The 18,610-nt window shown below is 52.8% G+C and overlaps 1 protein-coding gene across 1 annotated transcript; it reads left to right on the top strand.

Annotated features, from left to right (window-relative positions):
- The first annotated feature begins 7,330 nt into the window (after nt 1-7,330).
- Nucleotides 7,331-18,167, top strand: BMP2 (bone morphogenetic protein 2). The gene is made up of 3 exons (XM_004470687.5): nt 7,331-8,077; nt 9,077-9,426; nt 16,437-18,167. The coding sequence occupies exons 2-3, from the start codon at nt 9,084-9,086 to the stop codon at nt 17,279-17,281; spliced, it is 1,188 nt and encodes a 395-aa protein (XP_004470744.1). The 5' UTR covers nt 7,331-8,077; nt 9,077-9,083; the 3' UTR covers nt 17,282-18,167.
- Nucleotides 18,168-18,610: the final 443 nt, after the last annotated feature.

The raw sequence follows: 18,610 nt of genomic DNA on the forward strand, positions 1-18,610 counted from the left end.
GGAAGGAAAGCCTGGTGCGGCTGTGAAGTGCGGCGGGAAGGGCGCGTCCTCCTACCTCCCCGCGGACCCCTGGGCCTTGGGGAGTCTGGGAGGGGCAAGTTCCCAACCCCGATGGTGAGAGCTATGGACTTCGTAGGCCCTTGGCCAAAGGCGGCTCCTGGGAGGGGCTTCCTGGCACACCTGGCAGGAGCTCAGGTGGCCGGCAGGTGTGCGCTGGGCTGGTGCTGGAGCGCGGGCCTGCCGGCCACAGGGGCCTTGTGCTCTTGGTGGTCATTTAGAGTAAACTCGCCAGCTCCCTCGGGTCGCGTATACTTCGGATTGTTTTTCTTCATATTGTTTGCTCAACAAGCAGGTTCTAATGAACTAAATAGGTGGGAAGCCTGATTTTTTCCTAGTAAGGCAAGGTGTGAGCCTGCCTGGGTGAGAGGACCCAGCGACTCTGCCCCGGAGTCGGTCCCTTCAACCCGAGGGGCTTCATGCAGACGGCACGCCGCCCCCGGACACCTTCAGCCCCGCAGCTGCTTCACCGCCAGGAGGAAAAGAGTTTGCAGGCGGGCGGGAGGGTGGTCAAGGGAGAGGGAGTCCAGAAGGAAGGACCCCACACCGGGAGGGCACAGACACAGCCCGGAAAGTGCCCAAAGAGCTCTGAGGAATTCATCGGAATTTCCCCCAATGCTGCTCTCCTGGGAAATTTCTTGTAAAGACTCAGTGACCACGCAAATGCTCTCCGGGGGGTTCCGGGTTTTAGTAAAGGCCTCCAGGTGGCTCCAGCTATTGCACAAACCCTCCGGAGACACTTGTCACGCCGCAGTCACTTGCTCACCCGCACGGCCTTCTGTCCTCCCGAGTTCACTGCTTAGTTACCGTAAGTGAATGTCAACTCGGGGAATCATCACAAGAACAATCACCAGAGTGGGGCCAACGACAACTCTTCATTTGTAAACCGATTATTTTCCCATGATATCGTTGGGCGTTTATGAATCTTGGGCTTAAGATCTTTTTAAGGACTTGAGGAATATAATCGGCACTTACTATTCACTAATGTTTTTAGGAGGCGCAGGGAGGAGGACGGATTGAATCAGGCCTCGTGCATGTGAAGCAGGAGCTCAACCACTGAGCTACGCCCACTCCCGTATTCACTGTAATTTAATTGACAATTATTTGTATTCATTTAACAAACATTTGCTGACCTGAAGAAGCTTACCATCAAGGACAGGACCAGACTATTTTATATGTACTTAGTCCCCTGGTAACTCTTTCGTTTTTCAAATGTTTATGAAAATGAAAAAGATAGGGTATGTTTTCATGTACGCCCTCGTTTATTAAGCTCACTGAGGCTTACCGCTTTGGAAGGCACTATTGACTCATACAAAGACATTTCAAGAAAATTACAAATGATTGGGGAGGGGGGCAGCTAGAGAACACTGCGAGGTAACCTAGAAAGAGGACCCAGTGAAGTGGCGCAGACGATGGCAGGGATGGGATTTGGGGAAAGGACAAGCCGGGCTCGGCCGCAGCAGGGAGTCTCTGTTAGTGGGGTGAGCACGGCCCCCTTTGCTGGGACAGCTGCTGTTTAAGCCTCTTGCTCCAGTGCACTAATATCTTCCCAGTTTTCACTCTCGGTACTGTCCCAGCCTGGATGATAAATTATTGGGTCTCCCTATTCAGGAAGCATCATTAAAAGAAACAATGGTATCTGGACTGTTGTGGAAAATGGGGGTGGTTCTGAGAGCAATAAAAGGCATGAGCTGATGGCACGAGGGTGTAAATGACTGTCAGGTGGAGGAAAAGGAAAGAGCCCCTTTTCTGCTGGACAGAGGTTCCACTCGGAGACTGAGGGGAGACAAAGGTGGCTGTTTGCAGTGGGGCTGCATGGGGGTTCCCTGGGGATCAGGCTCCCCGAAAAACCAGATCTCAGCTCCCTAAACTTCCAAGGCGCTAGAGCTGCAGTTGCCAATTCACCTTATTTTACATGAGCTGTCAGTTCAAAAGCCCTGGCCACATATAACATTTGGTGTCCTGGATCAGTGGAGAAAGGACGTTTCCAGAAATTTCCATCTCCTTTAAGAAATCCTTGTTCTTCATTCCCTCCGTTTCCCAGAGCTCAGTTTTTGCGCCACTCCTGTTTCAGGTTCTAGGCTGAAGGTTGCAGGCTTTCTCATAGACCACTGTCTAGATGTATGACAAAGCTGAAGGGACATCTGCAGATGTAACTAAGGTCTCTCATAAACTGAATCCAAGTTAATCAAAGGGGGAGGGAGATTATCCTGGGTGGGCCTGGTCTAATCAGGTGAGCCCTTCAACAGAGGATCTAGTAGAGAGATGTTCTTCTGCTGGCCTTGAGGAAAGAGGTCACCGCTAGTTGATTCTCCAACACCCACCTGAGCTTGCAGCCCCAGCCAGCCCCTCGATCGGCCCCTGTAGGGCCCTGAACAGAGAACCCAGGTAAACTGGGCTGGATCCCTGGCCCTCAGAAATGTGCACTAACGCATGTGCTGTTTCAGCTGCGAAGTTTGCAGTAAATTGCCATGCAGCAATAGGTACCCAGTACCCTTATCTTTCTGGTCAAATTCGGCTGATTGGGGTCTCAACAGGAGTTCAGAGATTAGGAGAAAAGCAGAGTCCAGGAACTGACCCTCCGGCTGTCTATGCGGAGCCCTGCGCTTCCCCCTTTCTCGGGGTTCTAGGAGAGGCTCTACCTGCACCCAGCGGGTGTCCTGGGTTGGCCTCCCAGTGCAGGGACAGGGTGTAGCGCTGTCCCTGGCCATTGCCCACGGCTCAGCTAAGTCTCCATTAAACGCTCGCCGGCCGCCTCCTTGGACTGCGCCCTCACTTTTCGGCCGGCACCCTGCCTTCCCCTCTCCAGAGCCACTTCCCAACCTCGGCCTGTGCTCTGCGGAGCGCCACCCTACATCGTCCCGCCCTGATGCCTCTGCTCCTGCTGTGGGAACCTGAAAGACCGTTAGCCCAGAGGGAAGAGGAAACCAAAACAAAAGCGAGGGGCCTAGCCTAGGCTGCCCTCCCTGCCACGTGCCAGTTGTACGAGCTCGGGAAAATGGCTTAACCTTCCCAAGCGTCTGTAAAACAGGGACCCCCACCCACGGAGCAAGAGATCCTGTGAGAACTGGCTGGAAGAACAAATGGAAAGCAGCTCGTAAAAGTCTTGAAAGCGCAGTCACTCAGGATGTTGGTGGCAACCGTGCTGCTGTTACTGGTGATGCTAATCCTGCTGAAATCCCACGCACCTGCGCACCTGCAATGCCCCGCCAAGTTATGCATTTATTGAGCCCACATTTCAGAAGTGAGATTGCTCTCCATTAAACCTGCAGCACTTGTTTATCACTTCTCTGAAGCTCTTATCGCACATGCCTTAGATTTATTATCTGTGAACATGTGTCATAGCTTCCACCGAATTCTAAGTACATTATGTGCAAAGATTAGGTGTCTTTGTCTTCCCTGGACCCAAGTGGCATAGCGCCATGGGCATATGCTCCATAAATATTTGTAGAATGGATATGCAGAGAGAAATACCATGGTTGACTCTTCACAACCTAATTAACAGAAGATCAACTCATTTTACTACAATGATAAGACCGGCAAATATATGGATAGATTGAAGTAAATAGTATTTAATGGCTATCTAAAATAACCTATTTGGAAGGCTGAAGTTATTTTCAGAAGTATAGGTGCATTAGACCCATATTTTTGGAATCTATCAAGGACAAAAAAAAATAAGATGAAATCATATCTTCCAAAAACAAATGACATTAGTTGGCATAAGCACAGTGATTTAAATTTTGCGGCTTATTACTGTCCTCACACACACATTCTCGTGCGTTCTTCATAAGGAGGCCCATTGTTAACCTCTACAAATTACTCATGAGGAAGCTGGGGCTGCGTGAGATTCTCCTCCTCGTAGATGGACCCCGGTGGTGAGCTTTCTGACCCAATATTCACTGCACGTCAATGTGATAAAAGCTGTTAACAACAACAGCCCCTGAAGACATACAAAGTCCTCTCTCTCAAAATCTGGCCACATTTCGGGCAGAAAGCAGACACCCATACTGAAAGATACACGGAGGAAGAGCAAACGGGTCTGGTTGTTGGAAGAGCACTGACAAATTCTCCAAGCAAGTCCAACCCACCCGAGGCAGGCAGGGTGGCTATTTCCTCACCCCATCCAGAGATGAGGACCAGCGACAACTGTCATCAAGGCAGCCACGCAGGGCCGAGAGAGAAGTAGGATCTCGGTCACGCAGCCGGACGAGGCTCTGAGCCACACGTGGATAGGAGACATGCGGTGCGCATCCTCAAGTACGCCGGTCAGGCGACCAAGCCCGTTCTCGACGTTTAAGTTGCAGTCAGTGTTTGCCTGAAAGCCGTGCCCCAGGCTTGGCCTTCTGGTCCTGCATTTGAATGCCCACCCCCCAGGCCTCCTACCCTGTCCAGTTAAACGCCACAGGGTAAGAGTCCACTGCAGAGTAGACACTGCGCTTTTTCTGAGGTTCCTGGTTGCCATGAAAGCACCTCATCCCGATGAAGAACTGCCGTTGGGTGTCACCAAGAGTAGCCAAATGACACCGATGCTAAAAAGCCCAGCCTTTTCTCCTGGAGCTTGCCACAGCTTTCACTAGAATGACAATGACAAGGTAAACGGATCGTTTAATGCCGGCTGTGACCTTTACAGTATGCGGGGATCGTTATTTTAATGTTAATTTGCATAATGGTTGGCCTAGTAAGAACAATGGCGAATGCTAATAGCTGCAGGAGGCAATAAAAGTAAATGCTATCTGGGTTGAACCTCTACGGGAGTAGCCAGAGGCTGACTCTTCTGACAGTTTCATCCTGGGTCGTGGCCACACACAATCTTCTGCAAGAAAAGAGCGGAGTGGAATCGCTACTACCGCTCGTACAGAGAAACCTCGCCCGGGAGGCTTTGCGTTTTAACTTAACTCGCTGATTCCCTTTAAGTCATTTGAATTTGCTCCTCTCCCAATCAGCTGGCAGGTACACGGATTTCAATAAACCCAGCAAGAAGCAATCTCCCCCTTTGGGTGTGATGACTTTGAATGAACCTTGGAGACAGGTAGAGGTGGCTCTGGCTAGCTGTGAGTAATCTCTTCAAGGCAAACACTGTCACCTCGAAGCAATGGGCGGCCCATTAACGAAGAGAATAAAAAAGAGACAGATCATCTCCACTGACTTAATAGCAATATTAACTACTGCTATGGCCTGGCATTGGAAAACCGCAGGTGTGGCCATCCAGGGCTGTGTACCCCAAATCCGTCTTGGATGAGTTCTGTGGCTTTACCGGTTTACTGGTGGACTTTTTCCCACGCGGGGGGTTCTAACTCCTTTCCACCACCAGAGGGCAGCCATCTCCAAAAAACAACCCGAGCGCCCAGCTCTTGGGGGCCCGGCCGGCGCCCGGGGACGGCGCTCGGGGCCCCCCGAGAGCGCCTGCGATGGGCCGCGCCGAGACGGGCCATGCGGCCCGGAAGCGCCGGCCTTCCCCCCGCGTCGTGGCGTGGAAGGTGAGTCCACGAGCGGCCGAGGCCCCCGCCCCGCCCACGGCTGCGCGCGCCCTCGAGGGCACCCCCGGAGCCCCGGCTTTCCTCTGCTCTCGGGGTGCCCCAGCCGCGGCCCACTTCCCCTCCCTGACTCGCCGCTCGAGGCCTCACGCAGGCCTGGTTTGGCTTTGAAATCTCACCGACGACAGAAACGATGGCTTACCGTCCTCCGTTAAACGGGGCAGGGAGGGAAAGCGCTTCAGAAGCGCCACCGACCCTCTCTGCCCCGGGTCTACGAGCAGAGGGGCTTTTAGGGCCCGCTGTCTGGGGCCGAGGGATTCGAGGGACACGCGGCTTTCACAGCGCTTCGTTTTCAGGGGACACGGCGGCCCGGTGCCTGTGTTTTGCACACCCCCACCGCCACCCCTGCTGTTCCCGCAAAATCCCCGCGCTGACTCTGTACCCGCAGAAGCCCCGGTGCCTGACCCCGCTCTGCGGGGCGTCCACCCGACTGAGGGGAGCAGGGCCTGGACCCGCCCCGCCTTCCAGCCAACACGACACGCGCCAGAGCCGAGCGCCCCTACCCGCGCGGCTCAGTTTTCTGGGTCCGCACCAAGGCGCTGGCGCAGGCGGAACCGAGTTGGGGGACCCGGGCTTTTTCGGCTTTTAGGGGATCACGCGGGCAACCGGGTCGCGCTCCCTACGGGGGTGTCCGGAGAGGGACAGAGCGTGGGCCCCGAGACCCAGCAGCCGGAGCGCAGGGGGCGCGGGGAGCATTTGCGCGAGGAGGACAAGTGCCGCGCGGGGCGGGAGGGGCTCGGGGCTGCGGGTCCCCAGCCGGACTCGGCCGGGGTGCCGGCCCCGCCGCGCGCCTTCCCGTCCCCCGAGGCGGCGGCACCGTGGGAAGCCAGAGCCCTCCTCTCCTCCTCTCCTCCCGGTGCCCACGCAGCCCCGTCGCGCCGTTGTCACGGAGAGCAGGATGGCAGCGGTTTCCCCCTGCAGACGCGTTTCTAGAAAGGGGGCCTCAGTTTGCCTGGACGGACAGACTCCTGTACAACAAAGGGTTAAGGTCTAAATAAGACCCGGTTCCCAGCCTAGGGTCCTCCCACCCCCAGCCCGGGGAAACGGACGTGTCTATGCCACTCTTGGGCCAAGTCGCCCCCTAACTTGGTTGGTGGCTTTTCTTGTCCCCTCCCCAGATCGCCGCCTTCAGGAAAACTTCATGCTGAAAGTTGAATAACGGGCCCCGTGGGCCGAGGGGGGCTGGCCCTTGATGTGTCCGCATCTCCCCGCCCCGGGGCCCCGCGAGGGTGGGCGCTCCGTTCCTGTCCCGGGCGCAGGGGGCGGAGTGCGCCCCGCGCTCGCCCCCCCCCCCCCGCCCACCCCCGCCCGGCCGCCGGGCGCGCCGTCCACACCCCTGCGCCCGCTCCCGCCCGCCCGGGGATCCCCTGCGCAGCGCCGGCCCGCGCCGCCGAGGGGGAGGTGTTCGGCCCGGCCGGGCGGGAGCCGGCAGGCGGCGTCCCCTTTAAAAGCCGCGAGCGCCGCGCCACGGCGCCACCGCCGCCGGAGCCCTCGCCTGCCGCGCTCGGCCCGCGCCACCGCTCCGCGCTCCCGCCGCCCCGGGCCTCGGCCGCCGCCCCCAGCGCCCCCGGAGGCCGCCCCGCGGAGCCCCAGCCGCCCGCCGCGCGCCGCCGCGCCGTGGCCTCGGCCGCCCGGGCCGCGCCGGAGCCGGGAGCGGCGCGCAGGGCGCGGGGGAGCCGCCGGCCGCGATGCCCCGCAGCCCCCGCCGGGGTGCCGGGGCCCGGGCCGCGCCGCCCGAGTGCTGATCGCGCCGCGGGCCGGCCACGCCGCGGGGCTCGAGGAGCGCGGCCACCCGCGCCGGCGGCCGGGGACTCGCCTCGCCCCTCCGGAGAATGCGCCCGCGCGGGACGGGGCGCCGGGGCCGCGGTGGCGTGGGCAGGCGAGCGCTGAGGGGGCTGCGCCCGCGCCAGGCGGAGTGATGCGGGGGGGCCACCCGCCCGGCCCCGAGATCGCCGCCGCTGCCGCCCTCCCCGGAACCGGCGTCGCCCAGGATGTCTGGCCCGCGCTGCGGGCCGCGGCGGAGCTAGCGCCGCGCGCGCGCCCCGCGCCCCCCGCGTCCCGGCGCCGGCCCCGCGCCCCGCGGGCGCCGGCCCCTGCAGCCGCCGGCAGCACCCGCGTGTGCTCGCCGCCCGCCCGCCCCGCCGCGCACTCCTCCCCCTGCTCGCTGGTGTGTGTCAGCACTTGGCTGGAGGCTTCTTGAACTCGCAGGGAGAGGGACTTGCGCTCCCGCCGCGCCGGTGCCGCGCTCGCAGCCAGGCCCGCCGCCGCCCCGCCGCCCCTCGGCCCGGCCCGGGCCCGCCACGCCGCTCCCCGCGCGGAGAGCGGGACCGCCCGGCCGGCGCCCGGGCGGAGGAGGAGAAGGCCGAGGAAGGGCGCAGACGCCCCGTCGCGGCGCCAGGGCCTGCGGCCGGAGCTTTTTCCATGCGGAGGCGCTCTCGATGGACCTGTCCCCGCGTGCTTCCTAGACGGTCTGCGGCCTCGTAAAGGTAGAGCACGCGGGCGCGGGCCGGGCTGCGGGGCGGGGGGCGCGGGGAGCGCTCGGTGCGGCGGCTGAGCCCCTGCCGGGCCCCGGAGGGCGGGCGCGGGCAGCCCCTCCCGGCCCACGTGCGGCCGAGCCCTGCGGGAGGGCCCCCGCCCGGCTCCCGGCCCTGCTTCCTCCTCGCCTACTTATTGTGGATGTTAACACTAGAGTGATTTTAAAAGTCCGAGGAACCCCGCAGAGACGGCAGCCCCGGGTCACCCGTTAGCTGCCACCCCGTGCGCCCGCCGCGGCTGTGCCCTCTCCCTTTTCCTTTTCCTGGGAGATCGTTTCCCGGGAGTCCACTGGGGGGAGCATCCGAAGTTGGGGTGCGAGGAGGCAGCGCGTCCTCAGGACCTGGGCGCGCTGTTTTGAGCCGCTGACGCGCGAGCGGCCCGCCAGCAGTCCTTTACGTAACCCGGGAGGATGGAGGTGTATCTGGTCCGCCTAGCACGGGGGCGGGGCGGCCCTCCTGACAGCCCCCAAGTTTGGGGGGTCCCCAGGGGCCAGTCGGGTCGGAAGCGGTGGCCGGGAGTGCGCAGTCCGGGACCTGTAGGTGGTGCGTGTGTGGACCAGGAAGTTTTGAAGGCGCCTCGAGGAAGTCACATGCGCCGTCCTCGCGTGTCTCTAATCAAGCGAGCGCTGTGCCCCGGGTTTGGGTTGACAGAGGGGACGCAGAGGCAGGCCCGGGGGCGGTGCCCCCTGCGCTCGCTGTCCCAGAAAAGAGGTGACAGCCGTAGGCGAGGGAAGGGGCAGGGACAAAACCCAAACCAGAGGGCGCGCGGGTGAGAGGGAGTCAGGGGTGGGGTGGGGGTACACGCCGCCGGGCTCAGGGACTAGGGACCCTTGTAGCCTCCAGCCCCCCTGACGGAGCCCCTGGTGCTGCAAGCCAGGGGGGCACCCTGGAGGCGGCGGCGCGTGGGGGGGGGGCGGGGAGCGCAGTGACTCACGCCGGCCCTGTCCGCAGGTCGACCATGGTGGCCGGGACCCGCTGTCTTCTAGCGTTGCTGCTTCCCCAGGTCCTCCTGGGCGGCGCGGCCGGCCTCGTGCCCGAGCTGGGCCGGAGAAAGTTCGCGGCGCCTGCGGGCGGCCCCTCGCCGCGGCCCTCGGAAGACGTCCTGAGCGAGTTCGAGCTGCGGCTGCTCAGCATGTTCGGGCTGAAGCAGAGACCCACGCCCAGCAGGGACGCCGTGGTGCCCCCCTACATGCTGGACCTGTACCGCCGCCACTCGGGCCAGCCGGGCGCGCCCGCCCCCGACCACCGGCTGGAGAGGGCGGCCAGCCGCGCCAACACCGTGCGCAGCTTCCACCACGAAGGTAAGGTGCCGGGCGGGCACCGGGCGCGGGGACGGGGCGCGGGGGCGCGGCGGGGGGCGCCCTGCACGGCCCCCCTCGGGCCGGCTTCAGCCATCCCTGGAGGGACAGCTTGGCCGGGTAGCAGCCGGCGTCCCCGCTCCGGCCTCTCCGCGCTCTTTCCAGAAGCAGGTTTTGAGGCACTGCTTGCGGTGGGGGAGCCAGGGATTCCCCTTAGCAAATCCGTCCCCTTTCCTTGGCTCGCAGCCAGAAGGGCGACTCCTCCCCCAGGAACCCGAGAAAATCAAGTGATGGGGAAGGTGAGGGCAGAACGAGTGCCCCTGGTCAGCTAAGCGTCCGGGAATTCCGCCTGGAGAGAATGGGGACGTCTCTGTCTTTTGGAAGCCCTTGCTCTATAAATCTCTCGTGCCTGAGCCAGGGTTTCAGGCTAGACAGAGCCAAGGGCCGAATTTTCAGAGATAGTTTTGCAAAATCAAAGCCCAGGGACTAATTTACAGTTGATCTGGGCCTGGGTTGGAAGACTTTGAATCCCTCTCTAATCCCCGTGGGAGATCAGTTCCAGATCAGTCTTCTTTGCTTCCACAAGGACTTTCTTGTCTCCTGCCTAAGGCTGAGGTAGGCTCAGTACAGACAAGGCTTTAGCAGCCGCTGCCTGTTTTCCTTCGTGTACCTTGAAATGTGTTTTTTTAAGATGCTGGATGTGTGTGTGTTTTTAGGTAGGACATTCCTGCTTGTTTCATCAGCAAGGCATGTAGTGGATTTGAAGTGTCCTGGAGCGGCTCATGAGATCTCTTGGACCTCAATTCTTAGAGCAGTTAGTCAAAAACACGTTCCACCTCAATGCTTTTCTGACACTTTTAAATGCCCCTTTGGCTTAATGCATTCTAAGTAGAGCACGAGTTCCTTCAAGGTCCTTCAAGTTCTAGTTCCTTCAACCACAGACCAACCGCTGGTAGAGTTGGGAATAGAGTTTCCTTCCTTACCTGGCAATGCTCGGGGCTGGGGGTAAATTTCACATGGAAATCTACACTTGTCACAGGTAGGCATTTTATTCCAGTGTGAAGTGTGACTTAATTCCTGTGAGAATCCTGGTTGACAGTGGTCAAAAGCCCCAAAGCCAGCTTACGGAGAAAAGGGTCATGAGGTCCCATCCCATGAGGCAGGGGACCCTGAGTTGACCGTTCATTTTCAAATACATTTCTAAGTGAGGTGCTCTCTGCTTGCAGAAATCCTATTGGAGAGGCAGGAAGGCCTCATTCTCCTGCAGAATTCACCCACCGAAGCAGTTGTCTGTTGTAGAAATGTTTTCATTTGTGTGCGCACATTCTGTCACCATAACCCTGGGATGATCATGGACCCAGCTGAACATGATTAGAATAGTTTTCTGGGTAGAAAAGAGCAGCTGTTTCAGCCAGTCTCCTGGAAACTTAGCATAGAAACCATTTTAAACTTTAGTTTTAAGGCCAGGAAGGTTGTGTGTGTCTCTCAGCTCAAGAGGAAGCTCGTTTTAAGTCATTTGACATCAAAAACATCAAGTGCATGAGGATTTCATCAGTGAGGTCTGCTTAGTCTCAGAGACTGAAAATTATTACTCTAGAAGTTACTCGCTCAAAACTAAACAGGCTGCAAATTATTTGAATGTGTTATTTTAACTGAAATAGCATGCTTGAGTTTGTAAGTCAGATGTTACATCTCTACAGCTGTAGCTATTACAGGCATATAGTACGTAAGTTACCCACCTGCTTAAAAGCAGATTGCAGTAAATTCAGGTCTTAATGCAATTAGATTAGTCAGAAAAACTGTCATTTTGCCACATTGCGTACTTTTTGAGGACTATTTCATTGTGTGTAACTGTGTTTGGTTTTTATAAATGTGTCTGTGCCATGCTGCATCCCACTCAAAGTCTTTTAATAAACCAAGCTGTTACCTCTTTTCTCAAGAGCAGAATTGGCTATCTACCCCATTAGTAGCCATTTATTTGGGCATTCCATCACAAGAATTACCCGTTGGTTCTGTGTGTGGGCGCCATCTTGAAGAACAAAGGAGCTGTCGTGATGGCGTCTTTCAGCCAATGTGAAGTTTGGGACTACATCATAGGCAATCTGAGACCAAAGTATCCCTTAAACTTTCTCCTCTTGAATTTTGTCTCTTTCTGCGGTGACTTATTGGGGAGAGTCAAAGCTTTGCTCAGATTTTCTCTTTTCAAAGTCATTAAAAAGTGCTTGAGCCACACAGGCCTTTCAGAATGGCCATCAAGAGCAGAAAAACACCTTCTCCTCCTGGAGGGTGTTTTGCCCTTTGCTGCGGTCAGAAACACTTTGAAATTGGTTAACTTCACTGGCCCTGCAAAATGTCTTTCGGCTTTCCTGTTAGATTAGCCTACAGGACCACATGCTTGCTCTCCAGACTCTCAAGGACACAGTCTTCTTTTTGCACGGGATAACAGAATTATTTTCTGCTAGGATTAAAGCTTTCAAATACAGTTGAACCCTGTTCCCACTAATGTAATTAACAGGAACATGTCCATATAATAGAAAAGTTCAGGAAACAGCTATTGCCCTGTGATGGAGAACTTATGCCAACAAATTCCCAGGATAGCCAGAGGATTTGGACACAGACCCCAGAAGCCGTACTTACCTGGATGCTTTCCCCTGCCCCACTGGGATTCCTGCAGGCACCCTGAAGTGGGAGAGCTTTCTCCTTGGAATGCTCATTGGGATTGGGCTCTGATGCCGGATGCAATTCCTTGGCACTGCTGTTTCCTCTTGCACCTCTTCTGAGTGGGTGCCCTGTCTTCTCTTTGGATCCCTTTTCATTGGGCCATTTTTGTCTTTTTTAGACTTCTGAGCAGTCAGGAGACAACAAGAGGGCCTTGATGAGCCCAAAAGTGCTGGCTCGATGGGCAGAGGTCAAGGCAGTGCTGAAGAGGAGTCGCTGCTCTTTCCTCTAATTGCCCCTTCCTTTGGTGTCTACTTTTAAAAGCCTAACTCCTTTTCATCTTGTATAGTTTACCCTTTTTTTCCCCTCTTATGTATTAATTCTCTAGCAATTATTTTACATTCTAGGAAACCTTGTTTGTTATTCTCAGTCACTTTCATTTTGTTTCAGGGCAGTGCTTTCCAAACTTATGGCTGTTCCCAGAACATCCCCAGGTTTTAATGGATATTTAAAGGAGAATTGCAAAATCCTCAAAGCATCACAACTCACATTTGCTAAAACTCTCCATGTGTTAAGGTAGCCACCAAATGTCGGTGACGTTCAGCAAGTGATTTCACACCTGTGCCAGTGGGTCATGCCAATTTACTTTTCTGTTTATTTAGTTCTGTCTTCTGTCCCCACCGTTCTCTGGCAGTCCATTTCTCTCCCTGTGGTTGGCACAGATCTCACCCCACAGTTATTATTGTCCTACACATGAACGTGCCCCTCATGGTTTTGACTTTGGTTGAGTTTTTGCCTCCATGTGCTGGTGCGGTCTAGTGGTTAGAAGCTCAAAGTGTGCAGTAGCCTTGAGCTCGTAGTTTTCTGCGTGTACTACTTCTGTGACCTAAGGTGAGTTACTTAACCTTTCTGAGCCCCAACTATTTCACTTACAGAATGGAGATAAGAACAGTTCCTCTCTAATCAGTTAACACTGAGATCATTCATCTAAAGCTCTCAGTGACAGATCACAAAAAGCATGCAGAAGATATTAGCTATCATTGCCACTATGACGTCTTTCTTTTATGTCATATTCTTCCCTTGTGTCTCAGGAAAAGGAAACCAGAATGGACACAGGCTGGCTACATCTAGACAAAGGTTGAGAAAGTGCAGGCCCATCTTTCGGCTGTTGCCAAGCTGGATGAATAATTGACAGAGTGGGGTGATTAAGTCAGGACTTCACGTTTGGAGGAGTTGAATACCATTGTCACCTTAGTTTTCTTTCCTTGCTCACTTTTTTTTGCAGACAGCTCCATCCATTTGGTAAAGAACTTAGAGGCTTTGGGACGCTGGTATAAGATAAGCCAGAATCCTCAACGCCACCAGCAAGGGCAGCATATCCAACACCGGATATTTACAGAGCATTAACAAGTATCTAAGGGACCTAAAAGGCATGCTTTACCTAATGAGGCTAAATTCTCCATATTTAATCCCCAGCATGCCGAGATAATTTGCAGAAGGTTCCTTTTTTTTCTTTAATTTACTTTTTTTCAAATAGGCCGATTTGATTTTTCTACCCTCAAAGTTTCATGATCCTCCCTGGCAGATCAAAGACAAATTTTTCGCTTACCTCTGGCAATTGGTTTCCTGGATTTGGGCTTTTCTATGAACCTCCAGCTTTCCCTGTGACCCAAGTCTCCAGCCAGGGGTGTCATCATGAAGGATACATAAAGATCTTCCAAGGAATAGGTGGCCCGAGGGGCAGCTGGAGAAAGGACTTCAGGTTATGTCATTATAATTCACATATAGTGATAATTTAACAGCGCTGTTTTCAGTTTTCCACTGTCACTTATTTCCAAGGAGATTTCGAACCACATGCAAATGCGATAGGTCAAAGAGGTCAGACCTGGTTGAACAGGACAATTTTCTCTGAGTCACCCTTCTGCTTCCTCTTTGGAGGGTGGCTGTTCCATGTGATCCTCTTTCACTCTCCCTTCCTTGACTTCACTTACCTCAGCTGTTCCTCATTTTGGAGTTTCTCCCCTCATCCTCTTCCTCTGGCCTTGTGTGTGTTTATGGCTCTCCTTTTTCTGTCTGGATCGGTATGCAGAGTGTTGGTTGCAATGGTGAGTTCTCTGGATGCCTTTTTGTTAATGCAGGTCTTTGGTGAATGCGCTGGATAATCTGTCTTTCCTCCTCCCTCTTTAGAAGGAAAGAACATGGATTTGAGTGTCTGGCCTCAGAGAAGGCCGTGGCCTGGGGGGAGTCCGGCTCTGGCCTCCTGTTCACTCCTTGGAGGTCACTGAGGGAGACCGCCGGCTCGATTGGTGGGAGGGTTAGCTGATGGTCATCTCATGGCCTGGCATGAGGTGACAACAATGGGGTTTAAATGTGGATGGATCCCGGAAGGTATTTCAAGAGGTGGGGATTGCTAGACCTGAGAGGGCAGAGGGGGCTGGCTTCTCGACCTCAGTCTCCATGTCCAGGTAGATGAGCTTCCAAACAGCCCTCCAAGCTGAGTCCCCAGCTGCCCACCCCTGGCCTCAGCGCTTGTCCCATGACCAACGCTAATGGTTCCACTCAATTTTATATTAACAAAAAAGGGCTTAAAGATATGCTCTTCCACCAAAAGTAATTCCTGGAATCTGCAGAGCCTCCCATGCCCCCTGGGCACCCCAGAAGCGAGGCTCACCAACCCACAGCCTCCCACCGCCTCCTGGGTGCTGGCTGGAAATGAAGAATCTGACCCTGCTCAGGCCTGCTAGACCAGAATCTGCATTTTAAGTTTGAAGGCTCCTTCCCTGGGTGTTTCGTGTTCACACTCACGTTTGAGAACTTCTGCATTAAAACCTGACTCCCTAATTTGGTATAAGCTGGGCCCTGTTGGACCTGCTGCTCCCCTTTGGCGGGGGATGGTGGCTTTTGCTTTGATGGTGAAGTTTTACACAGGTCGCGCCTTCTAGTGAGTGAGCCGAAGTGATTCTCCTTTGCTAAAGCGTCTAAATTCTGTGAGGGCCTTACAGCTCTTTGTCTTCAGGGGAAATACAACCATAAAATTAATCAAAACAGAGTTTCCACTTAGGAAACTATGAAAGGGAACTGTGGCCAAATAGATTTTAAGACCTTACGTTGGAGGTCCTTGATGAAGCAGGTAAAGTGTTTTGACAGTGAAATGGCAGGATGTGGTAAAGCTAGACAAAAATAAACCCAAACATCTCCAGTTCTTCTAGGGCCTTTTAATATTAACGTGATGATAATGTATCTTTGACCGTTTGCAGATTATAAGCATTTCCAAGGGCTACATTGTGTTTCTTTCTTTGCTTAGAAAACAATACTCCTTAAAATATATTTTCAGGAATCTTAAACCAGGTAAAACTTTTCTGTATGGCCCATTTAAATTGCTCTTTTGAAATAATGGTAATAGATGTAGAAAGACCGTTCTGTAATAGATGAGATGATCCCTTATGTCATGAATATTATTGTCATATTTTTGTAGATTTTCCTTAGTTTTGCATCTATCCTGCAGTTTATCAGGCAGATATATATATATATATATTTACGATTTCTTTGAAGAAATGTAAAGGAGCTACACACAGTAGCCAGAGTTTTTTTTTTTCCCCTCCAGAATCATCTAAAATGAGATTTCCAATTCTGAGGTCATGAGGAGGTGAGAGAACAGGCAACAGTTAGGAAGCTCTTTCTCTTGAAATCATTTAGCTTTAATTACTGCAGTGTCTTAGTACCACCCATATGTTTCCAAAGAAGTGGATCCCTATAAATGCCTTTGTCTCTGGACTTTTGAGTAAAATAGTAGGGTATGCTTTGCAAAATGTCGTCGTTGATGTTGCGTTTCGGAGTCTTTAATTAGGAAACTGAAATCTGTATATCGAGATTTGTAAATCATCTAAATTGCAGAGTAATGTTTTAGGATACCGCTTAAGGGATTGACATAAAAGCCTTTTTTTTTCCTTAAAGAAATGCAATAATTTCCACAAATCCTCACTCATTAGACCTCAGCTAACTACAGTGCTGAAGTTTCTGGGTTTTTTAAAGTCTGCAAATTCCAAAGAAATGCTTCATCATTTCCCCCACTATTACAGCCACCTGGAAGCCGTGTGCGCACGTTAGATCAAAAGCATAACAATGGATTATGAAACTGTGTTTCATGATGTGCATATGACACGAATGTATAGAAAAGGGAGCCTCCTTTTGTATTTAAAGGAGAAATTTTAATTTTCTGATTGCAGACTTTTACTTGGATTAAATCAAACCCTGAAATGAGGTTTTAAAAACTCTTCTATGCAGTCAGATTGTCATTGCTTATCCCAATGAATGATTTTCCTTCTTTTCTTTTTTCCTGTTTTATACGATATTAGAATCTTTGGAAGAACTGCCAGAAACTGGTGGAAGAACAGCCCGCCGATTCTTCTTCAATTTAACTTCTATCCCCACTGAGGAGTTTATCACCTCAGCAGAACTTCAGGTTTTTCGGGAACAGATGCAGGAAGCTTTGGAAAGTAACAGCAGTTTCCGTCACCGGATCAATATTTATGAAATTATGAAGCCCGCCTCCGCTAACTCGGAATTCCCGGTGACCCGACTGTTGGACACCAGGTTGGTGAATCAGAACGCCAGCAGGTGGGAGAGCTTTGACGTCACGCCCGCCGTGATGCGGTGGACTGCGCAGGGCCACGCCAACCACGGGTTCGTGGTGGAAGTGGCCCACTTGGCGGCGAACCATGGTGTCTCCAGGAGACACGTGAGGATTAGCAGGGCTTTGCACCAGGACGAACACAGCTGGTCACAGATACGGCCGCTGCTGGTGACGTTCGGCCACGATGGGAAGGGACATCCTCTGCACAAGCGGGAGAAGCGCCAGGCCAGGCAGAAGCAGCGGAAGCGCCTCAAGTCCAGCTGCAAGAGGCACCCTTTGTACGTGGACTTCAGCGACGTGGGGTGGAACGACTGGATCGTGGCCCCCCCGGGGTACCACGCCTTTTACTGCCACGGGGAGTGCCCCTTCCCCCTGGCCGATCACCTGAACTCCACCAATCACGCCATCGTTCAGACGCTGGTCAATTCCGTGAACTCTAGGATTCCAAAGGCGTGCTGTGTCCCAACGGAACTCAGCGCCATCTCCATGCTGTACCTTGACGAAAACGAAAAGGTCGTATTAAAGAACTACCAGGACATGGTTGTGGAGGGTTGCGGGTGTCGTTAGCACAGCAAAATGAAATATATATATATATATATATATATATATATATATATGTATTTTAGAAAAAAGCAAAAAAAACCAAAAAAAAAAAAAAAACACAAAACACCAAGTTGACACTTTAATATTTCCCAATGAAGACTTTATTTATGGAATGGAATAGAAAAAAAAAAAACACAGCTATTTTGAAAATATATTTATATCTACAAAAAAAAAAGTTGGGAAAGCAAATATTTTAATCAGAGAATTATTCCTTAAAGATTTAAAATGTATTTAGTTGTACATTTTATATGGGTTCAACCCCAGCACATGAAGTATAATGGTCAGATTTATTTTGTATTTATTTACTATTATAACCACTTTTTAGGAAAAATAGCTAATTTGTATTTATATGTAATCAAAAGAAGTATTGGGTTTGTACATACTTTTCCAAAAATTGTAGTTGTTCTCAGTTGTGTGTATTTAAGATGAAAAGTCTACATGGAAGCTTACTCGGGCAAAGTGCTTAGCACGTTTGCTTTTTTGCAGCGCTACTGTTAAGGTCACAAGTTCAAGTCCAGAAAAAAAAAGTGGGTAATCCACTCTGCTGACTTTCAAGATTATTATATTATTCAATTCTCAGGAATGTTGCAGAGTGGTTGTCCAGTTCATGAGAACGTATGTCCTCATTAGGTGGAATATTTGGATAAGAACCAGACATTGCTGATCTAATATAGAACCCCTGCCCCTTAATTTGCAGAAAGAATAAAGCAGGGCCAATAGAAATAATTAGAAAATGGTGAAACTGCAGGAAAGTGAATGATGGTGTGTGGTTCCTCTTTCCTAAATTGGTGACCCCTTCGAAGGGGCTGGTCTGGCCAAAGTGTTAAATAAACATAAGATTTCTTCATTATGGAGGCTGTGGTCCTGTGTATTTAGAATTGGTTTCTAGTGGCCCTCACCGAGCGTTGGAAATCAATTTGTGTTTTGCTTTTTACCTTGCCTGGGAGCTCTCTGTGCTCAGATGGACCCAATTATCTAACTTTGCCCAACACATGGCAAAATTGTGTCCGTCGTGCTTTCTACCCCGCCCCCATCCACTCAGCTTGCTGTTCTTTACAAGATTATGTGTATGAACACATTTCTCCAAACAGAGAGTCTATTTCAGATAATCCGTATCAGAGCTCTGGCATGTCATTCTACAAGGTGCAACCTGTATGCGAACACTGTCTTTGCACACTGATTGCCTGATGTTTGCATTTTTTGTTTCTGAAGTGATTCATTTCAAAGGGTGGGGGGAAGGCAAAGGAATGGTTAGAGATTTCCACGCAAGTCATTTGATAACTCCTCTTTGCA

The sequence above is a fragment of the Dasypus novemcinctus genome, chromosome 24, assembly GCF_030445035.2.
Source record: "Dasypus novemcinctus isolate mDasNov1 chromosome 24, mDasNov1.1.hap2, whole genome shotgun sequence".
Taxonomy (NCBI): Eukaryota; Metazoa; Chordata; class Mammalia; order Cingulata; family Dasypodidae; genus Dasypus; species Dasypus novemcinctus.